Raw genomic sequence first — 22,013 nt, forward strand, 5'->3', positions numbered from 1 at the left:
AAAGTGACGAGAAAAAAAATTAAAAGTTTCGCGAGAATTTTAATTATTATATCCTTGAATTATGTGTGACGTTTAAACAAACGAAAAAAATTTATAGAACGCGATATCGTTTCGCATGCTGTCGAGGGAAACGCATAAAATAGAACAACAATGCGTGGCACTGAAACCAGGAGGACAATAAAAGCTGCACTCGCTGTTGAAAGCAAATATAGGTCAATCAAATGTGCACGTGTAATAAAAATATAATAGGCACGTGTAATATATATAAATATATATTTTATACATAATTTTTCACGAAAATTATCATGAATGTGCGAGAGATTGAAAGATCCGAAAAGAAAGAAATATCGATTTTTGTTGAAAAAAGAAAAAAAAAATAGGAATTAATTCGATAAATTAGAATAATAAGAGCAACCTAAATCAAGAAACGAAGCACGATAACGAAGAAAACTTGGCTGGCATGAAGAATCAGAAAAATAGGTCAATTTAAATAATACGGGGATTACACGTGCGTGAAAATTGCAAGGATGTCCTCGTATTCTAAGGTGGAATACATTTACAGATATACATTATATGGTTCAAAGTATCTATTAAAATGCTTAACAGGCTATAATTTAATCTTAAATAATAAATATATAATAATATATACTATAATAAAAATAAAAAATATATACTATTAACTAATTTTTTTTCATAATTGGACAATTTAAATTAATAATTTAATAATTCGCTGATTATCGAGAAAGAAAAAATTCTAATAAAATAAATTTACCGTTAAGAAACGAAAAAAAAAAAATCAAGATAAAGAAACGAGATTAGATTAACAAATATTTTTTTATAAAAAGAAAGACCATATACGAAGTGATTCATTAAGAACATTTTTCACGATTTAAAAAAATTAATTATCTCGATGAGAGGAAAGAAACGTTTTCGATCAAAACAATATCAAAAAAATCGAAATTAACAAAAAAAAAAAAGTGGCATAATTTGAAACGAAAATAACCCGTTAGAAGATCGGTTTCCGATACACCAATCCTGATATAAATAGCGTTAAATAACGGCAAAAATAGGCAAACGTCCCGAATACTTTGAAGCTATATAGCGTGTCGTAACACCTGTGTCTCGATGTCTGGAACCGTGGAGAGACCGGGGAAGCTAGGAGTGGAGAGCCTGGTCAGAGTACGCAAAAGGAGGAGGCAAGTAGGTCACTAGGTGAGTCGTGCTAAACAGTGCACGGGAGTGTCCCGACATTGACCTATATGTCTACTTTGTGTGTGCACTTGCCTTCCCCTTCCGTGACCCCTCCACTCTTCCCTCGCTCACCTCACGGCTCTCCCTTTCGCCCGATCCCACTTTCCCGCCCCGCCATCCCCTCCAGCGGCGCGCTTTCCAGCCAATTGCATATAGGGAGTCCGCTTACACTCCGAGTGCAACTTTCTCCCCACCACCGCGACGCCACCCCGGCGCCGGACCGTCCCGTCACCCTGGAACAGACGCGATCGATGCCCCGACGCGACCGACCACCACCGCCGCCACCGATTCGAGATCCTCCCCCTCTTTAAATGTCCATCGCTTGGAGATAGTGGTTTTCTTCGTTTCGCTAGTTAAGGGGGAATCAAAGATATGGGTTATGCAGGGGAATTCGAGTATTTAAATCCAGCTCCAGGTTTTTTGGCTTGGAGCTAAAAATGGAAAAGCTTTAAGGATAATATTTGTGAAATTGATACAAGATTTTGCTAACAAGATTTGCTATTTAGCATTACGATTCGAGTTTTTAGGTTAGGTTTTCGAAAAAATCAATAATTAAATAATTATATATTTTGATTCTATGCGGTGTAGGGGAATTCGAGTATTTAAATCCAGGTCTAGGTTTTTTGGCTTGGAGCTAAGAAAGGAAAAGCTTTAAGGATAATATTTGTGAAATTGATACAAGATTTTGCTAACAAGATTTGCTATTTAGCATTATGAGTTTTTAGGTTAGGTTTTCGTAGTAATAAAAAATCGTAGTAATAAATGAAATAATGAAATAATTAATTACATATTTTGATGCAGTGTAGGGAAATTCGAATATTTAAATCGTCCAGGTTTTTTGGTTTGGAGCAGGGAAAAGCTTTAAGAATAATAATTTGTGAAATCGATCGACAAGATTTTAGCAAGATTCGAGTTTTAGGTTAGGTTTTCGAAAAACTCGTAGTAATAAATGAAATAATGAAATAATTAATTATATATTTACGATTCTAGATCTCTAGAAGCGTCTTCTCCAAGATGTTGTCCGTTCGAGGAGAAAGTAATTAGTGGAAAATTATCGATTATAGTTTCGATTAATAAATCATCGCGAGAAACGGTTTCGCTGCTGAAGCGAAATATAGATGCGCGCCCGTAGCCTTGCGGAAATATAAATAGCGAGGACGGTAGAAAAGGAGGAAAAAAGTTGAAAGAGTCAGTCACACTCCACGTGTTTTTCTCACGACGTGTACCGAGCGGGCAACGTCGACGACGACGACCCTGGTCTAGCCGGTGTGTTACGTAAAAGTTTCTGCACCGCTCTGTGGGAAGCCGTTCCCTCGCTCGTTTTATCGCGACCGCCACTTTCGATCACATCGAGTAACACGTACCAGCTCGATCGTAAATAACAGGCGTTTTCTACGATGGAACAAAGGAAAACGAATTTATCATTGATATTAATTGAAGTGATCTTTTCGATCTTTTCGATTTTTCTTCCTTCCATTCAATAATCCATAGAGTATATATATTTTTTACGAACGCATCGTAATTGATTTCGTTTTTTAAATAGACGTATGAGATAAAATTTAATTTTATCGAGAACAAATTAGTAAAATGGATAAATAATTAAATTGCGAAAAGAATTGCGAGGTTGAAATTAGAATTAATTAACTGAGAAAAAGTGTTGATTATTTTTTGTAGCATTAAAGAAAAATTTAGGATTTCCTTGTGGAATTAGCGAGGAGGAATAGTTTTTCGTATTACATTGCCTTTTATAAGAAATATTATGTAAAAATTATATAACATTTGAGAAAATATTTCTTTTCGAAATATCTCAAGAAATCAAATATCATCGCATATTTCATATTCTATTTTATTCCATGTTATAAAATCATGCATTTTTGGAACGTGTATTTTCAACGATTTGGCTGGGCATCTTCGATAAATACTTTGGAAGATCGAACAATGCTTCAATTCAGAAAAATATTACGTTATAAAAATAGAACATTCAAAAATGAAATCCTTCTTCTTTAATTATACTTTTATTTTATTTTAGTATATTTTGATATAAAACTCTAAAAATTATTTAAAAAAAAAATTCCAATATTCTTCTATGAATTTTTCGAATCGAATAAATCTTATTCATATAAAGTATAAAAAAAATTTCCATGACTTGATTATTCTTAAAAGATCAAATCTCTAATACCATTACATTACCATTGATCAACTATCACGGAAAACGAATAAAAAAAAAAAAAAAAATTGAAAATAAGAGATTATGAAAGAAAAAGACAGAAATTCAGATAAAAAATTTCCGTTAAAAACAATTGTGTCGTCGAATGGTCTTATCGTCCAACTGTCGCGTAATAAGTCGCTTTATCGTTATATATACTTTAAAATATCTTTTTTCTTCTTTTATTCGTCTTGATACACGCATCGAGGCGTTGAGTTGGTCATGAATATAAACCAATGCTGACTATCGAGGAAAAAATTCGAGAAAAATCGGACAAATTTCAAATTTCAATGGATAAATATATGCATAAACTTTGATTTTATTGATTTATTAATTATTCAATTATTCTTATAATTTAAGATGGATAAATATCATCATGGACAAATCATCGCACACAAACACGACCATTCTTTTACTAATCGTACACAACGTAACTTAATTATAGCGATTAAGTTATTATAAAAAAAAAAAGATGATTTTGTTATTCTAAAATTAATAAAAAAGAAATAATAATGCTTGATTAAAAAAAAAACTTATAATTGAATAGCATTTCTTAAATCAAAAAATATTTCTATTCCTTTCCAGAAATTTTTCTCCCCAGACAATACATTTTAAAGAAATATTTAAAATTGTTCATATTTTGAGCAATCGTAAAATACGAATCACACGAACGAATCTCATTCCAACTAATAATGCACATTCAATTCGTTCATTTCCCCCTTTTGGATATTCATTTCCCCCGGCAGGGAATGTATTCACGCGTTTGGAAGTTATAAATCGCTTTACACCGGCCGTGCTTTTTAAAACGAAACCCCTTAAGAAATGTATGCAACGGCTATTAGTTCCGGCGACTTTAATGGCTACACAGGTCATGTTCCCGCGCGAAATGAGAGCAAGAAACGATGAAATTTATCGCAAAAGCGATACTGGTTGACCGTACACACCGATAAAAATTGCGACGGTATGATGTAACGCGCAAAGTAAAGAGAAAAAAAAAAAAAAATAATAAAAGTCGAGCGTTTCATTGAAATCTGAAAATTTCTACAGGGACGGTTGAAAGGCCCAAGTTTTTTTTCTTCGTGATTTAATTTATATCGAAGATTATCTCCTCTCTTTTCGTTGAAGAACGAATTGAATGTGTAATCTCGTAAAAAAGTATAAAAATTTACGAAAGTTTCAAGATCCTTTATAATTTAAAGTAATTAAAATGGACGAGTAAGAAACAATGAAAATATGCGCGATATAAAAACGAATCGATTCTTTTTCTTCGTCTTTTTTTTTCTTAAGTGTTACGCTTAATTTATATTCTTATCTATTGTTCTTAAATCAAACGAATATTTCGAAGAATTGATCGATGAAATAATGAATATATATCGTTTTATTTTATTAACAACTTTACTATTTATCACTAGATCTTTTATTAAGTTTAATACATATCACGTAAAACTACTTTATCGAAACAAGATATCCACTTGGCCTAATTATAAGAACATGAAGATTGATATGTACGTAACAAAATAAAAAATAAATAAAAAAACTCAATCCCGATAAATTTCGAGAAAAAAAGAAAAGAAAAATTAGTTTCGAAAGAATTTAATATCGTTCGTAAAATCGAAGTTAAACCGAGAAGTTTTTCACGAATTCGCGGGAACTTGCTGGCTTTAAGCATGAATGATTGAAATGGTCAATTCACACGAACTGTAGAATTTGATTCAAACTGTGGAAAAATACCAGAATGACGAACATTTTTTTTTTTACATTAGAAACATAAATTTCACTAGATAAACGCATTAAAAAGTAATTAGAATTATTTAAGATGGAAAGTAATTATCAGCATATCTATCAAACAGCGTTGTTATTAAATAAGAAATAATTACTTGTCATTATTATATAAATAATAAGTCATATATTGATTATACACAAAGATGTAATAATAATTACATAAAATTACAATATGACAATTTGAAACTAGCGGATGAGTAATTCCTTCAAGTATCTATTTTTTATTCACCCAACTAAATATTCCTCGCATCTGACACGCAATAATTCTACAATCCTTATTTTCCTTCAATATCGAATAATTAAATTAATTTAAATATATCTTCAAAGTTACAAACAAAAATTTAAGATCAAAAATCCTTCTACTTAGAAAAATCCTTAAGAAGATAGTTTTAAAGATTTAGAAAATCCTTAGAAGAAAAAATAGTTTTTTATGAATATATCGTTTTATCGAATATAACAGACACTTGCCCCCGAGAAACATTTGAACCACGACACAACGCAATTAATTGCACGCGTAGCTTACATAATCACGCATTATCGTTGCAAAACCTTGAATGCATCGCGATCAATAAACTCTTCGCGCTCGTCTATTTATATTTCGAAATAGGAGTGAAAAAGAAAGAGTGGCAAACTTGTGTGAATATTTATCAAAAATGAGACAAGCGTATAATCCCCGCGAGATCAAGACTATCTAAGACTATTGGCTCCATCTATCTGCAAGTTCCTCTTTCTTCGATTGTTGAAACATCGTCTCATCGATCTTGAGCAATTTGTTTTAAACGTATCATATTTTCTTTTTCATTTCTTTTTCTTTTTTTTTTTTTTTTTTAACTTTCTTTTATATTTTTCTCTTTTCATTTCTTTCTCATTTTTTTCAATGACGACCTATCTTTATTTGTACCGTGACTTCATCGCGGGATAATCTTATCATCTGTATCGAAGAGCAAACAGGTCTCTTACCTTATACCGAGAAGTAAAAAAAATTTTTTAGATTTTTTTCTTTTTTATATAAAGAAACGATGAACGATTTGTCCAAACGATTTGAAATTTTACTATATTTAATATTTAGGAAAATGATTTCTTTTCGAAGTTAAAATAATTAAGAAAATGTAACACAAATGTTACATGTCGTTGATTCCATTCCATTTCATTAATCTCTTCAGTCAAATAAAAAACAATTATCGGGGGATAATTGATAATTGATAAGAGATTCGATCTCTTCTTCGAATAATTGTTTAAAAAATTTTTTATCATTGAAACGGATTCATTCTAAAATCAATCGCGTTAAACTCGCCATTCAGCAAACATCATTTACGGAATTGAATATAGAAACGATCCTGGTATTGTTTCGATCAAGTTTCAAACGAAGGCGTCAATTTCTAAAGCTCTTCTGAGCTTCGCCAATTCACGGGGATATACGCGTACACTCGGTTGCATTTAATTTCGAACCGGCAATAACTACGGCTAACTACGGATTCCATTACACGTTTTCCATGCCAATTAACAAGATAGAACTTCAAGTGTGGGCGGACATGCACGTTCGCCCGTTTAGATAGCCCAACTCGATTCCCGGTATCGGGTCAGGACATCCTGGCAATTGTATCGCATCCTCGAAACGTTTACAATTTCAAGGATTTATTTTCATGAACGCAGAGATACAGAAAAGTGTTTTAAATCACGGGAAAATACGATGATTTTAAAATTGACTTTTTTTTTATGGAAAATTTACTACGATAATGGAGGAAAAGAAAAACATTAGTCGAATGATTGTAAAATTTTTTTCGTGAAATTTTCTTTCGAATTTACTACGAATCTCTACTTAAATGTCTTGAAATATTTATTATAAAAATTAAGTATCTCTATACGAGAATTAAGTATAAATAAATGTATAATAATATTAAATATAAATGTTTTTTATCAAATTTTATTTATTATTTAATTGTTATTATGTTAAGAATTTGTAATTTTTATTAAATTTCATGAAAAATTCACGATCTATATCAGATATTAATTAAAATATATACTTTTTATTAGAAATAAGAAATAAGAAACGTCTTGAGATTTTAGAAATTTAGCAAAATATTTTTAAAAATTTCTATTTAAAAAAAATTTTGGAAATTTGCTTGGCACATCACACAAATATTCTTTTCAAAACTGTTTATTTCACTAGAGCAATTTCTAGAGAAATAAAATTTTTAAAAGGAGATTTCATATTAAAAATCGATTCATAAACGTTAATTTAAGATTCATCAACAATCTAATAAAAATCAGGATCTAATTCGCCATGTAATTCTCACTAACGAGGGAATTCGTGCAATTCTATTTCCGAGGACGACGAAATCATATGATGGACGAGCATAATCTCATGCAAGGTCATCGATTATCCATTCTCGTGGTCGCGTTGAATATAACGAATCAATAACATTTATATTATCGTCCATAAATATTTGAGCATATTGGTGAAATTCAATCAAAAGATTTATTTCATGGTAATTCGTGAAATGACCAGATATATATTATAAACATAAATTATATAAATGAAAAAATATTGGTAAATATTAATTGTAACTTTAAATACTTTTCTCGTTTTTCCTATTCATAGCTAGATAAAAATTCTAATAGAATAAAATTTGAATAAAAATGTATTCAGTATTATTTAGTTGTGCATTCGAAAATGCAAAAAATTCTACTTAAAACTCTAAAAAATTATTATTAATTTCTATTTAATCATAATCTTGGATCGCTTCAAGGATAAAATATATAGTATAAATCCATCTGAGTTTATTTTTTTTTTATCTTCTCTTAGAAATGTTCTATTTGTGTATAAACTACACAATTGATCTTAAAGTATATCTTTTCAAAAATTGAACAAGAAAGAATTCTATAATAAAAAGCATAATCTCTCTTTCAAAACCAACAAGAGTATGTTTTTTCATAAATTATTCAACTGAGTATGTTAAAAGTATGTTTCAAGAAAGATCAACATTCAATTGCAATGCAAATTAAAACACAATGAGAGAGGGATGCACAATATATACAATCCAATATAATAAAAAAAAACAGTGAAGAAAAAAGAAGAGGAATATATAAGAAAAGAAAAAAAAAAGAATACGAGATTGCATACTAGAAAAATAAAAAGAGGAAAAGAGAAGAAGAGACAACAGAAGACAGGTTAGGAAGGCGGTGTTACCGGCACGGACAGAAATAAAGTAGAAAGAAACAACTAAGAAATAAAAAGAAAGATAAAGAAAGAGAGTGCAATCACGTTTGTCCTTGAATTTATATAACAAGAGTTTAACTAGGGAAAGAAAAAGATTTTAAAAAAAGAAATAAAGAAATAAAAAAAAAAATATAAAAAAAAAAAGAATGGATTAAAAAGAAAAATAATGTTTCCAATAGCATCCAATGTGTGCTTCTACAATCATTATATTTTATTAATCATTCATTTAAAAAATATTTTATTAAATCAATATCAATAAAATAAAAAGATATTGATAAAAACTTCGATGGGAAATTATTTTTGAATTAATATAATTTCAATAGCATATATATATAAATTTATCTTTAAAAATAATATCTTTTATTGATATTTAACTGAATAATGCACTTTAGAATCTTATTCATCTGAATTTAAAAAACATATATAAAATAAAATAAAATTAATTATAATATATATATTTTAATATTATAATTAAAATATATATCATTTTATATTTAACAATTTTTTAATATTAATGTTTATTATCAAAATATTAATAATAATTATTATCAAAACATTGATAATAAAATAAATAAAAAACATGTGGAAAAAACAAATTACAGTTGATGCACAGTTAATCGAATTTTTCTCTAAACTTTTTCTCTAAACATTAATCTTTAATTAATTTTTTTGATATAGTATTTATTATTTTTTTTTTTTGTATAGTATTTTATCTAATTTATTAATTTGACCTTGATTATTATTAAATAGGAAAATAATTTACTTCGTTACATTACTCTATTCATCTATAAAAGGGTTGAAAGACAACAAAAACAAAGAGGGTTAATTCGCACTAGCTTGAGGTAGGACGTGCACAAATAGTCGACAGGTGTCGCCACATTGCAACACATGCCGGACTCAGTCGAGAGATAATAATTCTCACGTGTCTCTGTCAAGCGGCTTCAATTCACTATACATACGAGAGATTATCTAGGTTAGAGACATGTTATATTATTGCGTAATATAGAATGTAACCATCTGACTTTCTTTGCTATCTCAAAAAAAAAATATTAAAAAAAACATAAAATATAAGCTACATCTCTTCTAATAATCCATCATTTATAAATAAAAAAAAGACTAAACTATAAAAGAGATAACAAAAATTTTGGATTAGTTCCTATATTTTTCTGACAATTTTCCATAAATAATGTTCAAAAATATCACTTTTAAATGAAAAAACTTGTAATTCAAAAATAACTTTTATTTCAAAAGTTATATTAAATTTACAAGTACAAATGAATACATTTACAAAACAATAATCTCAATATAATATTTGTAAGAGAATTTAAGTTTAGGTTAGAGTTCTAGATTATATTTTTTTGTTAGGTTAAATTTTGATTGAATTTGAGGTAAATTACATTTAGAAATGAGATTAGATTAGATGTAAAAATTTTTAAAATTCAAATATTTTTTAAGTTTATTTATTGAATATTGTCAAAAAATATAAGATCATTTAAAAATTAATATTTCAAAGGTTTATCAATAGATATTAAAAGTAATGTCTCCTTCTTACATTACCTCTATCTTTATATATTATATGAGATATGCGTAAGAATTGAACCAAGAGAGAAAAGTACAGTCAAGATCAAAAGTCAGATACATGACATAGATTTGACTGAAAGAGTAATTTTCACAGGAAGATTATTTCAAAGAGAAATGTCATAATTGTAAAGAGTTCAAGATGAATAGAAGATAACTCCAAAAAGAAATTTATCGCTAATATCGCGGTCAAATACCGCGAATGCGGTCACTGAACTAGTTCCGTTTCGACCCTGACACTGCCATTGCCCCCAGGTCGCGATTTGTGTCAGAGGCTCAATATTGTCATGATTTTATTTATATGCATATATACTCACCTCTTTCGCTAGATTCCATCTCGCAAAAGCCTTAGACACCGTGCTGGACGTACGGTACACGACACGAGTATTGAACAAGTACACGTGGAATATTACTTGTAGATTACGGGCCGCTAGCTTAAAATTCACCACGATATAAACATGGCCGGTCGCTCTCTTGTCACAATTATCCTGAGGTCGTTGAACCTTCCCGAAATCGAAAGACACTTAAGTAAAACACTAAAACTATCTTTTCTTTTTTTTCGATGCACAAGAAAAATGGTAAAGTACTGTAGCTTAGTGCGTGCTGTCTAAAAATAGATCCTGAATTCGGCGATTGTTTTGACTAACAATGTGGTTCGCAACCTACTCAAAGGTGGCGCTACATATAATAAGTCCAATCCTTTACATATGAAGTGAAAGAAAAGATAAATTTCATTGCAATTCTGAAAAAATGTATAAAATATATATATATATATAAAATTTCAATAAACTATTTATATAAATTTAAAACAAATAAAAATAGAATATCTAAAATTTATATCAAGTATCTTTCAAATATTTTGCAAAAATATATGAATATAAATTCAATTTTTTTTATTTTAATTATTTATATTTTTTTTATATTCTTTTGTAAAAAAAATTATTCTTTTTAATATTATGTATATTTTAAAATATAAAAATAATTCATTAAAAAAGTTAAAATTATAAAGTTAAAATGTTATTTTAAATTATGTTATTTAAATTATCATTCAACTTAAAATTTAAAAAATTTTATATTAAATAAATAAATAATAATTAAATTTATATTATATTTAAATATGTAAAAAATAATTATATATGTAATTATATATGTATATGTGTATATATAATAAAAATTTATGATTTTTCTAATTTGTGATATTTGAGAACATATATATTTATATGGGACTCTGTATACAAACAATATATAAATTTAATAAATTAATAAATTTTTCTTTTTCGCGCTTTATAATATGCAAATTTAACACTGCATGTTTATTGGATATTTAATAACATAAATTCAAATGAATGAAAAGAACCAATCAATATGCATTTTTCATTAATAAAAGAAAACATATCGCATTCATGAAAATGCGGAAGTATGACTTTAATAAATACATTCAATGTTTTGATAATCTGGCTTGTTGTGTAATGAAAAGTAATTTCTTTTAAATGTATGCACATATTATAGTAGTATATATACATTAATGGCAGGGAATGATATAAAACAAAGTTTACGTAAATTAGATTTTCCTTATTGCGCTAGAGAAGCATTATGCAAAATTGGTAATATACTAGTTAACATAGGTTAGGTTATAAGTCTAATAATTTTTATCATCTTTTTTATTATTATATTGCTATTTTATGAAGAGATATTATGCAGCAGACCTGGGAAACAAATGGATTTACAATTGGATTTAATATCAGAATTTGTATTTGGAGAAATAGAAAGACGAAAAAAACGTAACTTGACAATAGCAATACAAGAGTTACAATTAATAGAAGTTCTAAGCGATTTTTTTCAAAGTCCTGGAGGAAGTGCTGCTGTGCGCAATGCAGTTTTTTTATCTCTTTTTCCTGCAGATAGTCCCAGATATAAAATCTTAGGCAATTTAGTATCTTTATCCATTGCAACTCAAAATAAAGCAGTCTTGAATGCAACTGGAATTTGGATGCAACAATTAGGATCTACTTCATCACAAAGTGTAGGATTAGCAAGGCATGTACTTAATGACTATTTTGTCCTTACTCCAAAATCTATTGACAAGTTGAAGCAGCTTCCTGTTCTTGCATCACATTTCACTGCCAACTTACTAACGGCAATAGGTGAAGTTTATGAAGACAAAGATCCACCTACGGAACTGCTCAGATTGGTAGGAGAATGGATAGATGAAAACCCAAGCTTATTATTAACTCCTTTGATGGATAATCCTGCTTTACCAACTGGTGGAATTCCAATGACACCAATAACACCAATTGCAGGTTTATTTAGGTAATTCAAACAACCATTTTTTTGCATAATTAAATATAAAAAATTTATATTTTGAATTTTGCATTTTTTAGATGGTGCATTTTATCACCTGTACGTTCAAATACTATAGAAAATACAGAATATTCAGAGGAACAAAAAAAATTATATTCTAAAATTCAACAACTGCTTATGGATTCAGTATTAAGATTAAAAAATAGTGGAAATAATAAACATGCAATATCCGCACAACATTTTGCAGCTACTGCTCGAACTTTAACAACTAATTTACAATCTCATTCTACTTCACATGATTTAGCTATGGAACGCCTTGCTCAAGCTGTTAGTGCAGCTATGTCTGCAAATTGTATTTATGGAAACAAACGTATATATTATAATTCTTTATTACAAAATTAATTTTTAATTAAAAATTAACTTATTTATATTTTTTTTACAGAAGAGTTATTGGCTTTGTTACAACCTCTATCATATCAACATTTTTTAATTGAATGGACATTACAAACTTATGCATCCAAAGCTGCTTAATAAATATAATTTCTATTATTATTTTCATTATGGAATTGTAAATAAATTTAAATTTAATATACAATGTCATAATATAAATGTAAACAAAGTAATAAATATCTATTTAACGTTTATATGATTAAGTTGATATGTATATTATTTTATGAAAATATCAAATATATTTTATATTATACATAAAAAGTTAAAATGGTTTAAATGTTCTTTTTAATTTTAAATCTCGTAATCTTTTTTTATCTAATTCAAATTTCTTTCTTAACTCTGCCAAATCTGTAAAAAAAAAAATTAATTATATTCTAAATATCAAAATCTTATAAGCATATATATTAAAATCAATATGATATAAAACTTACTCTGTTTTTTACTCTCACGAATTTGAAAAGTATAAAAGTTAAGTAATTGTTTTTTCTTATTTTTTTGTTCTTCTTTATGTTGCACTTTATTAATTGTAGATTCTTTTCTGGAAAGTGCAAATTGTCCTCTTTTCTTTCGTCCTGTTACAGTTACCCAACCATCATTATTTTGTACTTCTTCCTCCATCATTTTTTCTTTTATTATTTTCTCAGCAATTTTTTTATCATAATTTTGCATATAAGTTTCAATTTCCTCTTTCATTTTTTTTTCATTGCATACAGAACGGTTATATTCAATACACCATTCTATATAATTAATTAAAATAAGATATTTTAATAAATAAAATATTTTATCCAAAGAAATCCATATATAATTCGTTTAACTTACTTCTTATTCCTGTTAAACAAAAATTATTCCCATCATTTAATGTTACTATGTAGTCATCAGAAATTTCTAATGCTTTCTCTAAATCAGATTCATTTTCAAAAATTATATATGCTGTTTTGAATCCCTTAGAAATTATAAAATAAACATTAGAAACAATTCCACACAAATCACCAAATATTCTCTTTAAATTTTCAGATGTAACATAAGGAGGAATATTTAACATAAATAATGTCCTTCCTCTAGGATGTTCTGGTTCCTGATTTCTAATCGAGTGTTCTTTAAAAAATATTTGATGTTTGTCAGTAGTTTCTTCATTAAATCGAATCCACATTGCTAAAAAATTAAAGAATCATATTGAAATTTATTCAGAAATAAATATAGTTCTTATTAAAAAAAATCATTATATACTTACTCTTAAAACCCTTAAGATTATTTTTTTTATTTATCATAATCATTTCGTTATTTATAACCTCTATTGAAATTAATGAAAATTAATAATTTTTATATTTTTAATAGTATTGAATTTTTTAACATACATACACGCACACACAACACACACATATATATATATGTTGTAATAGAAATCAATTTAATAAATATATACATTTACTAGCTAATATATACATAATATACTACACTTCTACTTTTATTCTTTCACGTGCACAGTAGTACATACTATCCCTTCTGTTAAAAGCTATTCAATTTCTTTACAAATAGCATATCACGCTCATTCGGTAACTGTGAGCTCATGTATATTGACTGAGTAAATAAATATAAATAATTACACATATGTATGTACATCAATGAATGAAATTATGAACAATAAACAAAATACAAACACAAAATTAATCATACTACATTTTTAAGAAATAATTACATTATATTAATATATTTTAAAGTTATTACACTATTTATATATACTGAATAACATATATACATAATACATCGATATTTAATCGGAAATGTTGAAAAAATTAATGTATATGTAATATATAAAAAAGTAATATATATTAATTAACATAATATTAAATAATAATTATTTTTTTATATTTGCATATGCTTATAAATTATATTTTATTAAATTTTAATAAATTTTAAACGTTTAATAATACTTTCTTTTTAAAAATATATATAATACTATTTGAATTTCACCTAATTTTACCTAATTTTATTTATGTGTATATATAAATGTTATAAATATTGTTTTATTATATTTTATTACCATCATATTATTTGAAAAAAAAATATCAAGGTCATAAAAAGTATATATTAAACGATAAATCAATTCTAATTTCTGAATTACGATTCGGAAACTCAAATTTACTTATGCTATTAAATTTTAATATTTCTTTTATCAAAAATTTTTTTCTCTAAATTTATATTAAATGTTTATATCTCAATATAAATATCAATATATTAATTGAAATGCATAGTTCTAAATGGCTACGAAATATTGATCATGAGAAAAACAGCAAGGTAACATGTTGCAGATATGTAGATACCATTTCAATTCAGGAAAATTGTACAATCGTGTGTCAACTATGTTTAACATATTGTCATTCTTTTTCATAATATTTCAATATTTATTAACATATTCAGAGAATAAAATTCTTCAAGGACAACTTATAACACGTGAAGTACTAAAAATATTTTTTTAAATCTTTTAAATTTTATCTAAAAATCTTTGAATCTATTTTACAATATCATTAATATTAATTTTAAAAAAATAATAAATACATATATATTTTTTTAAAAATATGTATTAATTGTATTTAATATAAAATATGTTATAATTATATTTAATTTTAATTAAATAAAAATATTATATTACATATATTATATAAAATATTCCTATTATTATAAACTATATATAATTATAAACTAATATCTTTTAAAAAAATAAACAAAAGAGAAGAAAAATTTTTTATATTTTTAAAATTTTTTATAATTAATATAATAGCATATGTCAATTTTTTATTTTTGCAATATGTTTGAAAATGAAAAATAATTTAATTTTTTAATTAGAATTATATATATATATATATATATTATCATTTCAATTATAATAATTTTCAATGCCAATACAAAATCAGGGATAAATAAAATAATTTATATTTCATTATATTTGCAATAAAAATATATTTCTCATTGAGGCTATATTGCACATTCAGTGTAATTTAAATGTATAAAGATTAATTTTTGAGATTAATGATTAATTTTTCGTTTGAAATATTGATGTCCTCTTATAAATTATTTACATCATTATTTACATCATATAGAATGTCTTTAACACTTTGATAACGCACGATGATAATTATTATTTTATTTTTATACAGGTCCCGTATCATTTAAAAAATTACGGATTTACTTTCACTCAATATACCCAAATATATTGTAAATATAAAAAATATGCTATTATCTTGTTTATAAAAAACAATAAAATTTTCCATATATTACTGAAAAAATAATTCTCTTTTTAGAATTGGGCATTTTTAGCAAGATTTTGCTTCTTAACGGAACAAGGTATATTTCGATATAAATTTGAATTAGGAGGGGGAGAAAAAGATTTAAAAATATTATTATATTATGATGCACCTGATCAATGGCCAAGCATTTATCCTTCAAATAAAACATGCATTGAAAAAGAATCTATACTTTGGCATGGAATTGGTCAAATAATACCACTATCTACAGTAACATTTGAAGAATCGGGATGCATCGAAAAAGATGCTATAATACGATGTTCCAGTAATCGTAGATTTCGATCATCTCGTCCAAGATGGTGGTTCATTGCATTAGCAGATTGTTCTTCAAAAAGCGGATTAAATATCTCATATTGGATATCGTTAACAAATGCACCACATGAGAATTTCTGGAAAGAACACTTTTCAGCAGATGAATTTTGTAAGTAACATTTTCTTAATTTAAAATTATTTATTATTATTTACTTAAATCCATTTTTTTTTCAGATATACTGCCAGAATTATTAATTATTGCTTTTATTTATGTGATACTTGTAATATTAAGTTTTTATTTAGCTATGCAACTAAGAGCAAGAAGATTATTACATATATCTTATAAAATATTTATGGCTTCATTACTTTGTCAATTAGTGGGAGTATTATTTGAAATTTATAGTTATATAAATCTTGGTTTGAGAGGAATATCAATAGAAAGTGCTTCTTTATTTGGTCAACTATTAGAAGCATGTTCAGATATTTTATATACTGTACTTATGTTATTACTAGCACTTGGTTTTACAGTAACTAAAAGTGTTTTAACATCAAAACAAATTCGATGGCTTGTATGTTTTATTTGCTTGATTTCTTTTTGTCAATTTTCATTGTATATTTATCAATCTGATATCTTTGATCCTGGATTGGTATTGTATATTTATGAGTCACCACCAGGCTATGGATTAATAATATTAAAGTTGATTGCATGGATTATATTTTCTCTTCGTTGTTTTAAGACTGTTAGAAAAATGTCAACAAAACTTCACTTTTATGGTTCATTATTTTCATTGGGATCAGCATGGTTTTTATGTCATCCATTAACGGTACATAAAAAATATACATTTGATTCTATACATAACAAAATATTATGTAATAAAATATTTGTAAAGAATTTATTTATTCTTCAATATGTAAAAGCATATTTATGATTTTATAGGTACTCTGTATTACTTTATTAGTAGATGAATGGATAAGAGAAAGTGTTGCTAAAGGCTGTTCATTATGGACTGTTTTTATGGGGCATATAGTATTTTTATATATCACTAGGCCATCTATGGCTAATAAACGTTTTCCATTTCATATCAGAACATGTCAAGTTATGCCAATTGGTGGTGAAGGACAAGATCACAGTTATGAACCCAATATTAGAACAGCAAGTTCTGCATTCACTATTTCACATTTAACACCATCTATTTTACAATCTTAATAATAAGCATATACCTTAAAATATATGACCTATGTAATTATAATTGTACAATGATTCTCTTTTTATTATTTTCTTTAATATTTATAATTAACAAAGAATATTATATTTAATAATTAGTTAATTAGACAATTAGTAAATAATAATTTATATATAATACTAATATTTTAACTATTATAGCAACTCTAACAAAAGTATTTACAATAATTAACTTACATGATGTTTTATATCACATATAGGTTTCATTACAAAATTTACAATTATAATTAGTGATCATCAATCACATGAACCATCAAGCCAACCATATTTCCATTTTTGATCAACAAGTTTACAATCAAATTCTGGTTTTCCAAGTTTTCTATTTACCTCATTATGTATCTTACAAAGCCATTGGCTCAACTGTTCCTGTGAATTAGTTTCTGGTGGGGAATGTTTTAATTGTTCCTGTAAATCTTCTGCACATACATTGCAAGGATAAAATTTAGAAAATATATGAAAAAACTGTTTCATATCTGACTTTTGTTCTTCACTTGGATTATTAGGATAATATGCTGCCATAGTATGTAAAAATGACCATGTTACTGAACCTAATTCATCTTTATCTAATGGACAATCATTACGTTTAACTTTATTTACAGATGGACTTTTCTTCTTCTTTTCCTCAGATTCCTGGCAAAATGAGATATATTTGAGAATTTTATTATGTGAATTGAATAATCTAATTGTAATATTTTTGATTTTTTAAAATATTTAATATTTATTATACAACTTAAATTATTATTAATTTAGAATAATGTTTATATAATGATGCAATATTTTTTAATATAACATAATATAACATAAATATGAAATTAGAAACAATTCTTTTTATTAAAAAAAGAAATTGTGACAGAATGATAGATATTTTTATTTTCTCATACCTTTTCGGATTCCAAAGTCTTTCTTTGACTTTTTGCCCATGATTTAAAATCCATACATGCACGACAAGGTTTTTCGTTAGACATTCTATTGCTAAAGTCGAAGTATACATTCGTAGATATGTTTAAAAATTGTTGTAATTAACAATATCTTCACGTGGAGGATAACCTCTTTTATGAAAGTGATTCGTTCACCTGTTATATTGAAAAACTAACATAAATATTTCACATTATATCACATCATATTCGATTTAATAATAAATATTTATTAAATCACGATTATTCAAATTCATTATAATTTTTTATTAACTAATTTTTTTTAAATACCTATTGATATATAACATATATGTAAATAAATACCTTTATATATAACAACTTGCGACTCATTTCAGTCAAGAAATGTAATAATAACGTTATAGTGTTACGAAACACAAAAGATATGGAGAGAAAAGCTCAAAACATACACTGTTCCTACATTCACGTTGAGTGATGAAAAAGAAGAAAAAATTGCGTACAACTAACCTGACCTGATTGCAGTCAGCGAATGACAAATGTTAAGTGCAGTTTTGACTGCACCGCAAATGATACGATTGTCGGTAAAGTTGATCTTCTGCATAGATGATGGCGAATCGTAAAAAAAGTAATGATTCGTCTCGATCCGTACCAAAATATCCAAGGCGTAATATCATATTTTCATCATCTTCATCTTCTGAAGAAGAGGTAACAACGGGATGTCGGAGTTGTAGAAACACATCGAAAGAATACTTTGCTAGGAATCGTGCTGGAACAGAATCCCAAACAGGTTAGATTTAACCTACTATTTATTAATAAAATTAAGCTAATAATTAATATTTCTTGTTTTTTAATTTTTCACAGGACAAAATACATCAAGAATCGAAGAAAATCCTTTTAGTTTTAAGCATTTTCTAAAAAACGGCTCACAAGTAAATTATCAGAATGCTGGAGCTCGTCCAAAAGTTTATACTTCTCCAACACCATATAATTTAGAAAAAGGTTCTACTGTTTATTCTCGTAATCCAACAGAATTACCTGATTTTGTACAAGACCACTTGGTTGTAGAGCAATATTATCTAAATCATGAGCCCAAACAACAAACTATCTCAGATGTAGATAATCTTCCTGATTTTGCATTAAACAGTGTAGAACAAAGACAAACTCGACTCAGAAATGAATCAAAGAAAAATGAGTCTAGTACTTCATGTGATCTTTCTTTTGATTTAACTGGAAATTTGGACAAAGCAATACTTCAAAGAAATCGATCTGTACCAAATACAAGTTGTTCCTCTCATTTAAATTTACCTGTTTTTGTTAGATCTAATATAGGACCTACTGAAAATCCTGAGCCATTAGGTATTTAAATGATATATTGTTATATGGTTTAAGTAATTTTTATAAATTTAAATTTTTTATTTATAATCTTTCATTATTTAGGATTTCCATTAGATTTACCAGTATCTACAACTGAACCTGATCCTGAATCAAATGTTGCAGTAAGAGACTGTTCTCACTCAGGAACAAATGAAGCAAATGTTCCAAAATCTTTACCAGATTTTTTAAATGATGGTCCTATTCATAATAGAACAACATTATCAACAGAATCTGGATCTATACCAAATAGTATAGAATCCACAGAAAGGAGGGTATGAATGAAATTAAATATTATATATATTATAAATTATAATATTCATTGTAATATTTATAATTATAACATTATAAGTATATTTTTTAGTTATTGTTGGAAAATGAAAGATTACGACAGGAGTTAGAATTAGCTCAAAAACTAATTAATGAAAAATCACAGAGGTAAATTTTTTAAGTCTTTTAATAATAGAATATATTCTCTTATTTGTATGTTATTATTATGTATACATGTTTATTACAGAATTCAATTATTAGAATTAGAATTGGCATCTAAAAAAGAAGTAGATCATGAAGAAACAATTCATCTTGAAAAAGCCATGGAACAAGTTGAGGATAATTTAAAACGTAGTACAGTGAGTATAAGACTATTTTTTATATTTAATCAATGTTCATAATTATAACTCTTTTTATAGAAAAGAGCGGTAAATGCAGAAAGTACTATTTCATCAATGAAAAAAGAAATTAAATCTTTAACAGTTAGTATAAATTTTTATCATTTTTCAAATATATATATATATATATATATATATATATATATGTTATATTTATTTTGTATTTAATTATAAAATGATAAAATATAATCTCAATTCAGACGGAAATATCGTTACTCCGATTAGAAAACAAAGAACTTAGAACTGGAATTGCGGCAGGAAATAGAAATGAATATAGTTCTTCAAATATAGATCAAACAGTAAGAAGGCTAGCTGGTGATTTAAGACATGCTGCTTCATCAGCTGAAGTTTCCTTGAGGTAAAGATTGATATTTGATTTTGAAAATCAAATCCTAAATTATATAATTTATAATATAATATATAAATTTAAAATTTATAGACAATTAATGTCTGGTGTGGACAATTTAAGAGTACTAGCTTCAGCACTTGAAAATGTGGATAGGATAGAAGACCGGACCAAAGATTTTCTACCAGATTTTGATGAAGATAATGCTGCTGGTCCTGCACTTTAATACATTCTTGTGTACTTCTTTTTCTGCATATTACCCTTATTTGACTTCTATGACATGTATCCCAGCCTGTGCTAAAAAGTTCCTTGAACTCACGCAATTGCGTTGAGTACTCATTTTGGAGTCGATTAGTGATTTGATTCGATTGAAAAACACGATATTTACATCATGTTTGTTGTATCTTTATATATTAATAATAGCTCTTCAATTTTGACTTACATAACAATTCTAGGTGTATTATAGATCACCCATTTTGGCAAAGCATATCCTTTTAAATGTAATTTTAATCCATAGCAACAAACATGGATAAAATAATAGCTTAAATGTGATTTATCACGATGCGACTCCAAGCAAAAAAACTGATTTTAACTTTTATATGTATGTTTTGACGTGAAGCCATAACGTAAAGCACTAGTTGGGATTCAGTACATAATTCCAACAGTTATTAAAAAAAAAAAAAAAAAAAAGAAAAAAACAATATTTTAATAGTTATTGTAACAATGTTACGTGTACAGTTTCAGATTACATGTTCAATTTCTTTGTAAATGTTGAAACTATCAGTTAAACAATTACATTTAAAGCAAAATAAGATTCTTCATGTATTTTTCTATTTAAGGGGGTACATGACTCTTGAGTCTCAGAAACATGAATCTCCTAATGAATAAGATTGTAATTACGATTAACAAATGTTTTTCTAAACAATGTATAATAATAATACATATATATACAAAGAAATTAAATTTTTGAAAATTGCCTTTGTACGAAAGTTGGTATACGAATGATTACAAATATTTAAATCTAAAAATCATACATCTATTAAATACATTAAAAGTTAAAAATCATATATTTATAATATAATAACAAAATATTTTATGTCTTCATAATACATTAACAATCATAAACATTTTAAAACTTGTGGATCAATAT

General features: G+C 26.7%; 6 protein-coding genes across 11 annotated transcripts in view; 3 read left to right on the top strand and 3 right to left on the bottom strand.

Moving 5' to 3' along the window:
* Usp (ultraspiracle) overlaps positions 1 to 10,707 on the bottom strand; it is a 54,533-nt gene extending 43,826 nt beyond the window's left edge. For 2 of the 3 annotated variants that reach the window (XM_006561554.3, XM_006561553.3), the window contains exon 1: positions 10,355 to 10,707. In XM_006561554.3, coding sequence (XP_006561617.1) covers positions 10,355 to 10,373 — 19 coding nt within the window. In that variant the 5' untranslated portion in view covers positions 10,374 to 10,707. The remainder of the gene's footprint in view (positions 1 to 10,354) is intronic. The other variant, XM_006561547.3, reaches the window with a different exon arrangement.
* Positions 10,708 to 11,447: 740 nt separating this feature from the next.
* LOC409262 (uncharacterized protein C7orf26 homolog) lies at positions 11,448 to 13,056 on the top strand. Its single transcript, XM_392783.5, has 4 exons — positions 11,448 to 11,641; positions 11,726 to 12,347; positions 12,419 to 12,708; positions 12,781 to 13,056. The coding sequence occupies exons 1-4, from the start codon at positions 11,563 to 11,565 to the stop codon at positions 12,867 to 12,869; spliced, it is 1,080 nt and encodes a 359-aa protein (XP_392783.4). The 5' UTR covers positions 11,448 to 11,562; the 3' UTR covers positions 12,870 to 13,056.
* Positions 13,051 to 14,396, bottom strand: LOC724267 (ribosomal RNA-processing protein 7 homolog A). The gene is made up of 4 exons (XM_001120059.5): positions 14,020 to 14,396; positions 13,608 to 13,940; positions 13,220 to 13,525; positions 13,051 to 13,136 (listed from the first exon to the last, which is right to left on the bottom strand). The coding sequence occupies exons 1-4, from the start codon at positions 14,060 to 14,062 to the stop codon at positions 13,051 to 13,053; spliced, it is 768 nt and encodes a 255-aa protein (XP_001120059.3). The 5' UTR covers positions 14,063 to 14,396.
* A 546-nt stretch (positions 14,397 to 14,942) lies between these two features.
* Positions 14,943 to 17,592, top strand: LOC100577252 (transmembrane protein 145). 2 transcript variants are annotated; one of them, XM_006561670.3, is made up of 4 exons: positions 14,943 to 15,083; positions 16,088 to 16,511; positions 16,577 to 17,166; positions 17,280 to 17,592. In XM_006561670.3, exons 1-4 carry the CDS (start codon positions 15,033 to 15,035, stop codon positions 17,547 to 17,549), a joined length of 1,335 nt encoding a protein of 444 aa, XP_006561733.1. In that variant the 5' UTR covers positions 14,943 to 15,032; the 3' UTR covers positions 17,550 to 17,592. The 2 variants fall into 2 exon arrangements, with proteins under 2 accessions (XP_006561733.1, XP_016769495.1); XM_016914006.2 differs by lacking the exon at positions 14,943 to 15,083 and adding an exon at positions 15,090 to 15,244.
* On the bottom strand, positions 17,361 to 19,228 carry LOC724451 (FAD-linked sulfhydryl oxidase ALR). Of its 3 annotated transcripts, XR_409181.3 has the most exons (4): positions 18,824 to 18,964; positions 18,467 to 18,658; positions 17,763 to 18,215; positions 17,361 to 17,563 (listed from the first exon to the last, which is right to left on the bottom strand). XR_409181.3 is itself a non-coding variant. In XM_026443037.1 (3 exons), exons 2-3 carry the CDS (start codon positions 18,548 to 18,550, stop codon positions 17,823 to 17,825), a joined length of 477 nt encoding a protein of 158 aa, XP_026298822.1. In that variant the 5' UTR covers positions 18,551 to 18,658; positions 18,986 to 19,228; the 3' UTR covers positions 17,754 to 17,822. The 3 variants fall into 3 exon arrangements, 2 of the variants coding, with proteins under 2 accessions (XP_026298822.1, XP_001120016.1); XM_026443037.1 differs by lacking the exons at positions 17,361 to 17,563; positions 18,824 to 18,964 and adding an exon at positions 18,986 to 19,228 and having other exon boundaries at positions 17,754 to 18,215; XM_001120016.5 differs by lacking the exon at positions 17,361 to 17,563 and having other exon boundaries at positions 17,754 to 18,215.
* Positions 18,912 to 21,580, top strand: LOC724357. The gene is made up of 8 exons (XM_001120178.5): positions 18,912 to 19,265; positions 19,340 to 19,834; positions 19,916 to 20,124; positions 20,214 to 20,287; positions 20,367 to 20,478; positions 20,539 to 20,601; positions 20,718 to 20,875; positions 20,957 to 21,580. The coding sequence occupies exons 1-8, from the start codon at positions 19,082 to 19,084 to the stop codon at positions 21,087 to 21,089; spliced, it is 1,428 nt and encodes a 475-aa protein (XP_001120178.3). The 5' UTR covers positions 18,912 to 19,081; the 3' UTR covers positions 21,090 to 21,580.
* Positions 21,581 to 22,013: the final 433 nt, after the last annotated feature.

Source organism: Apis mellifera, linkage group LG9 (assembly GCF_003254395.2).
Source record: "Apis mellifera strain DH4 linkage group LG9, Amel_HAv3.1, whole genome shotgun sequence".
Lineage (NCBI taxonomy): Eukaryota > Metazoa > Arthropoda > Insecta > Hymenoptera > Apidae > Apis > Apis mellifera.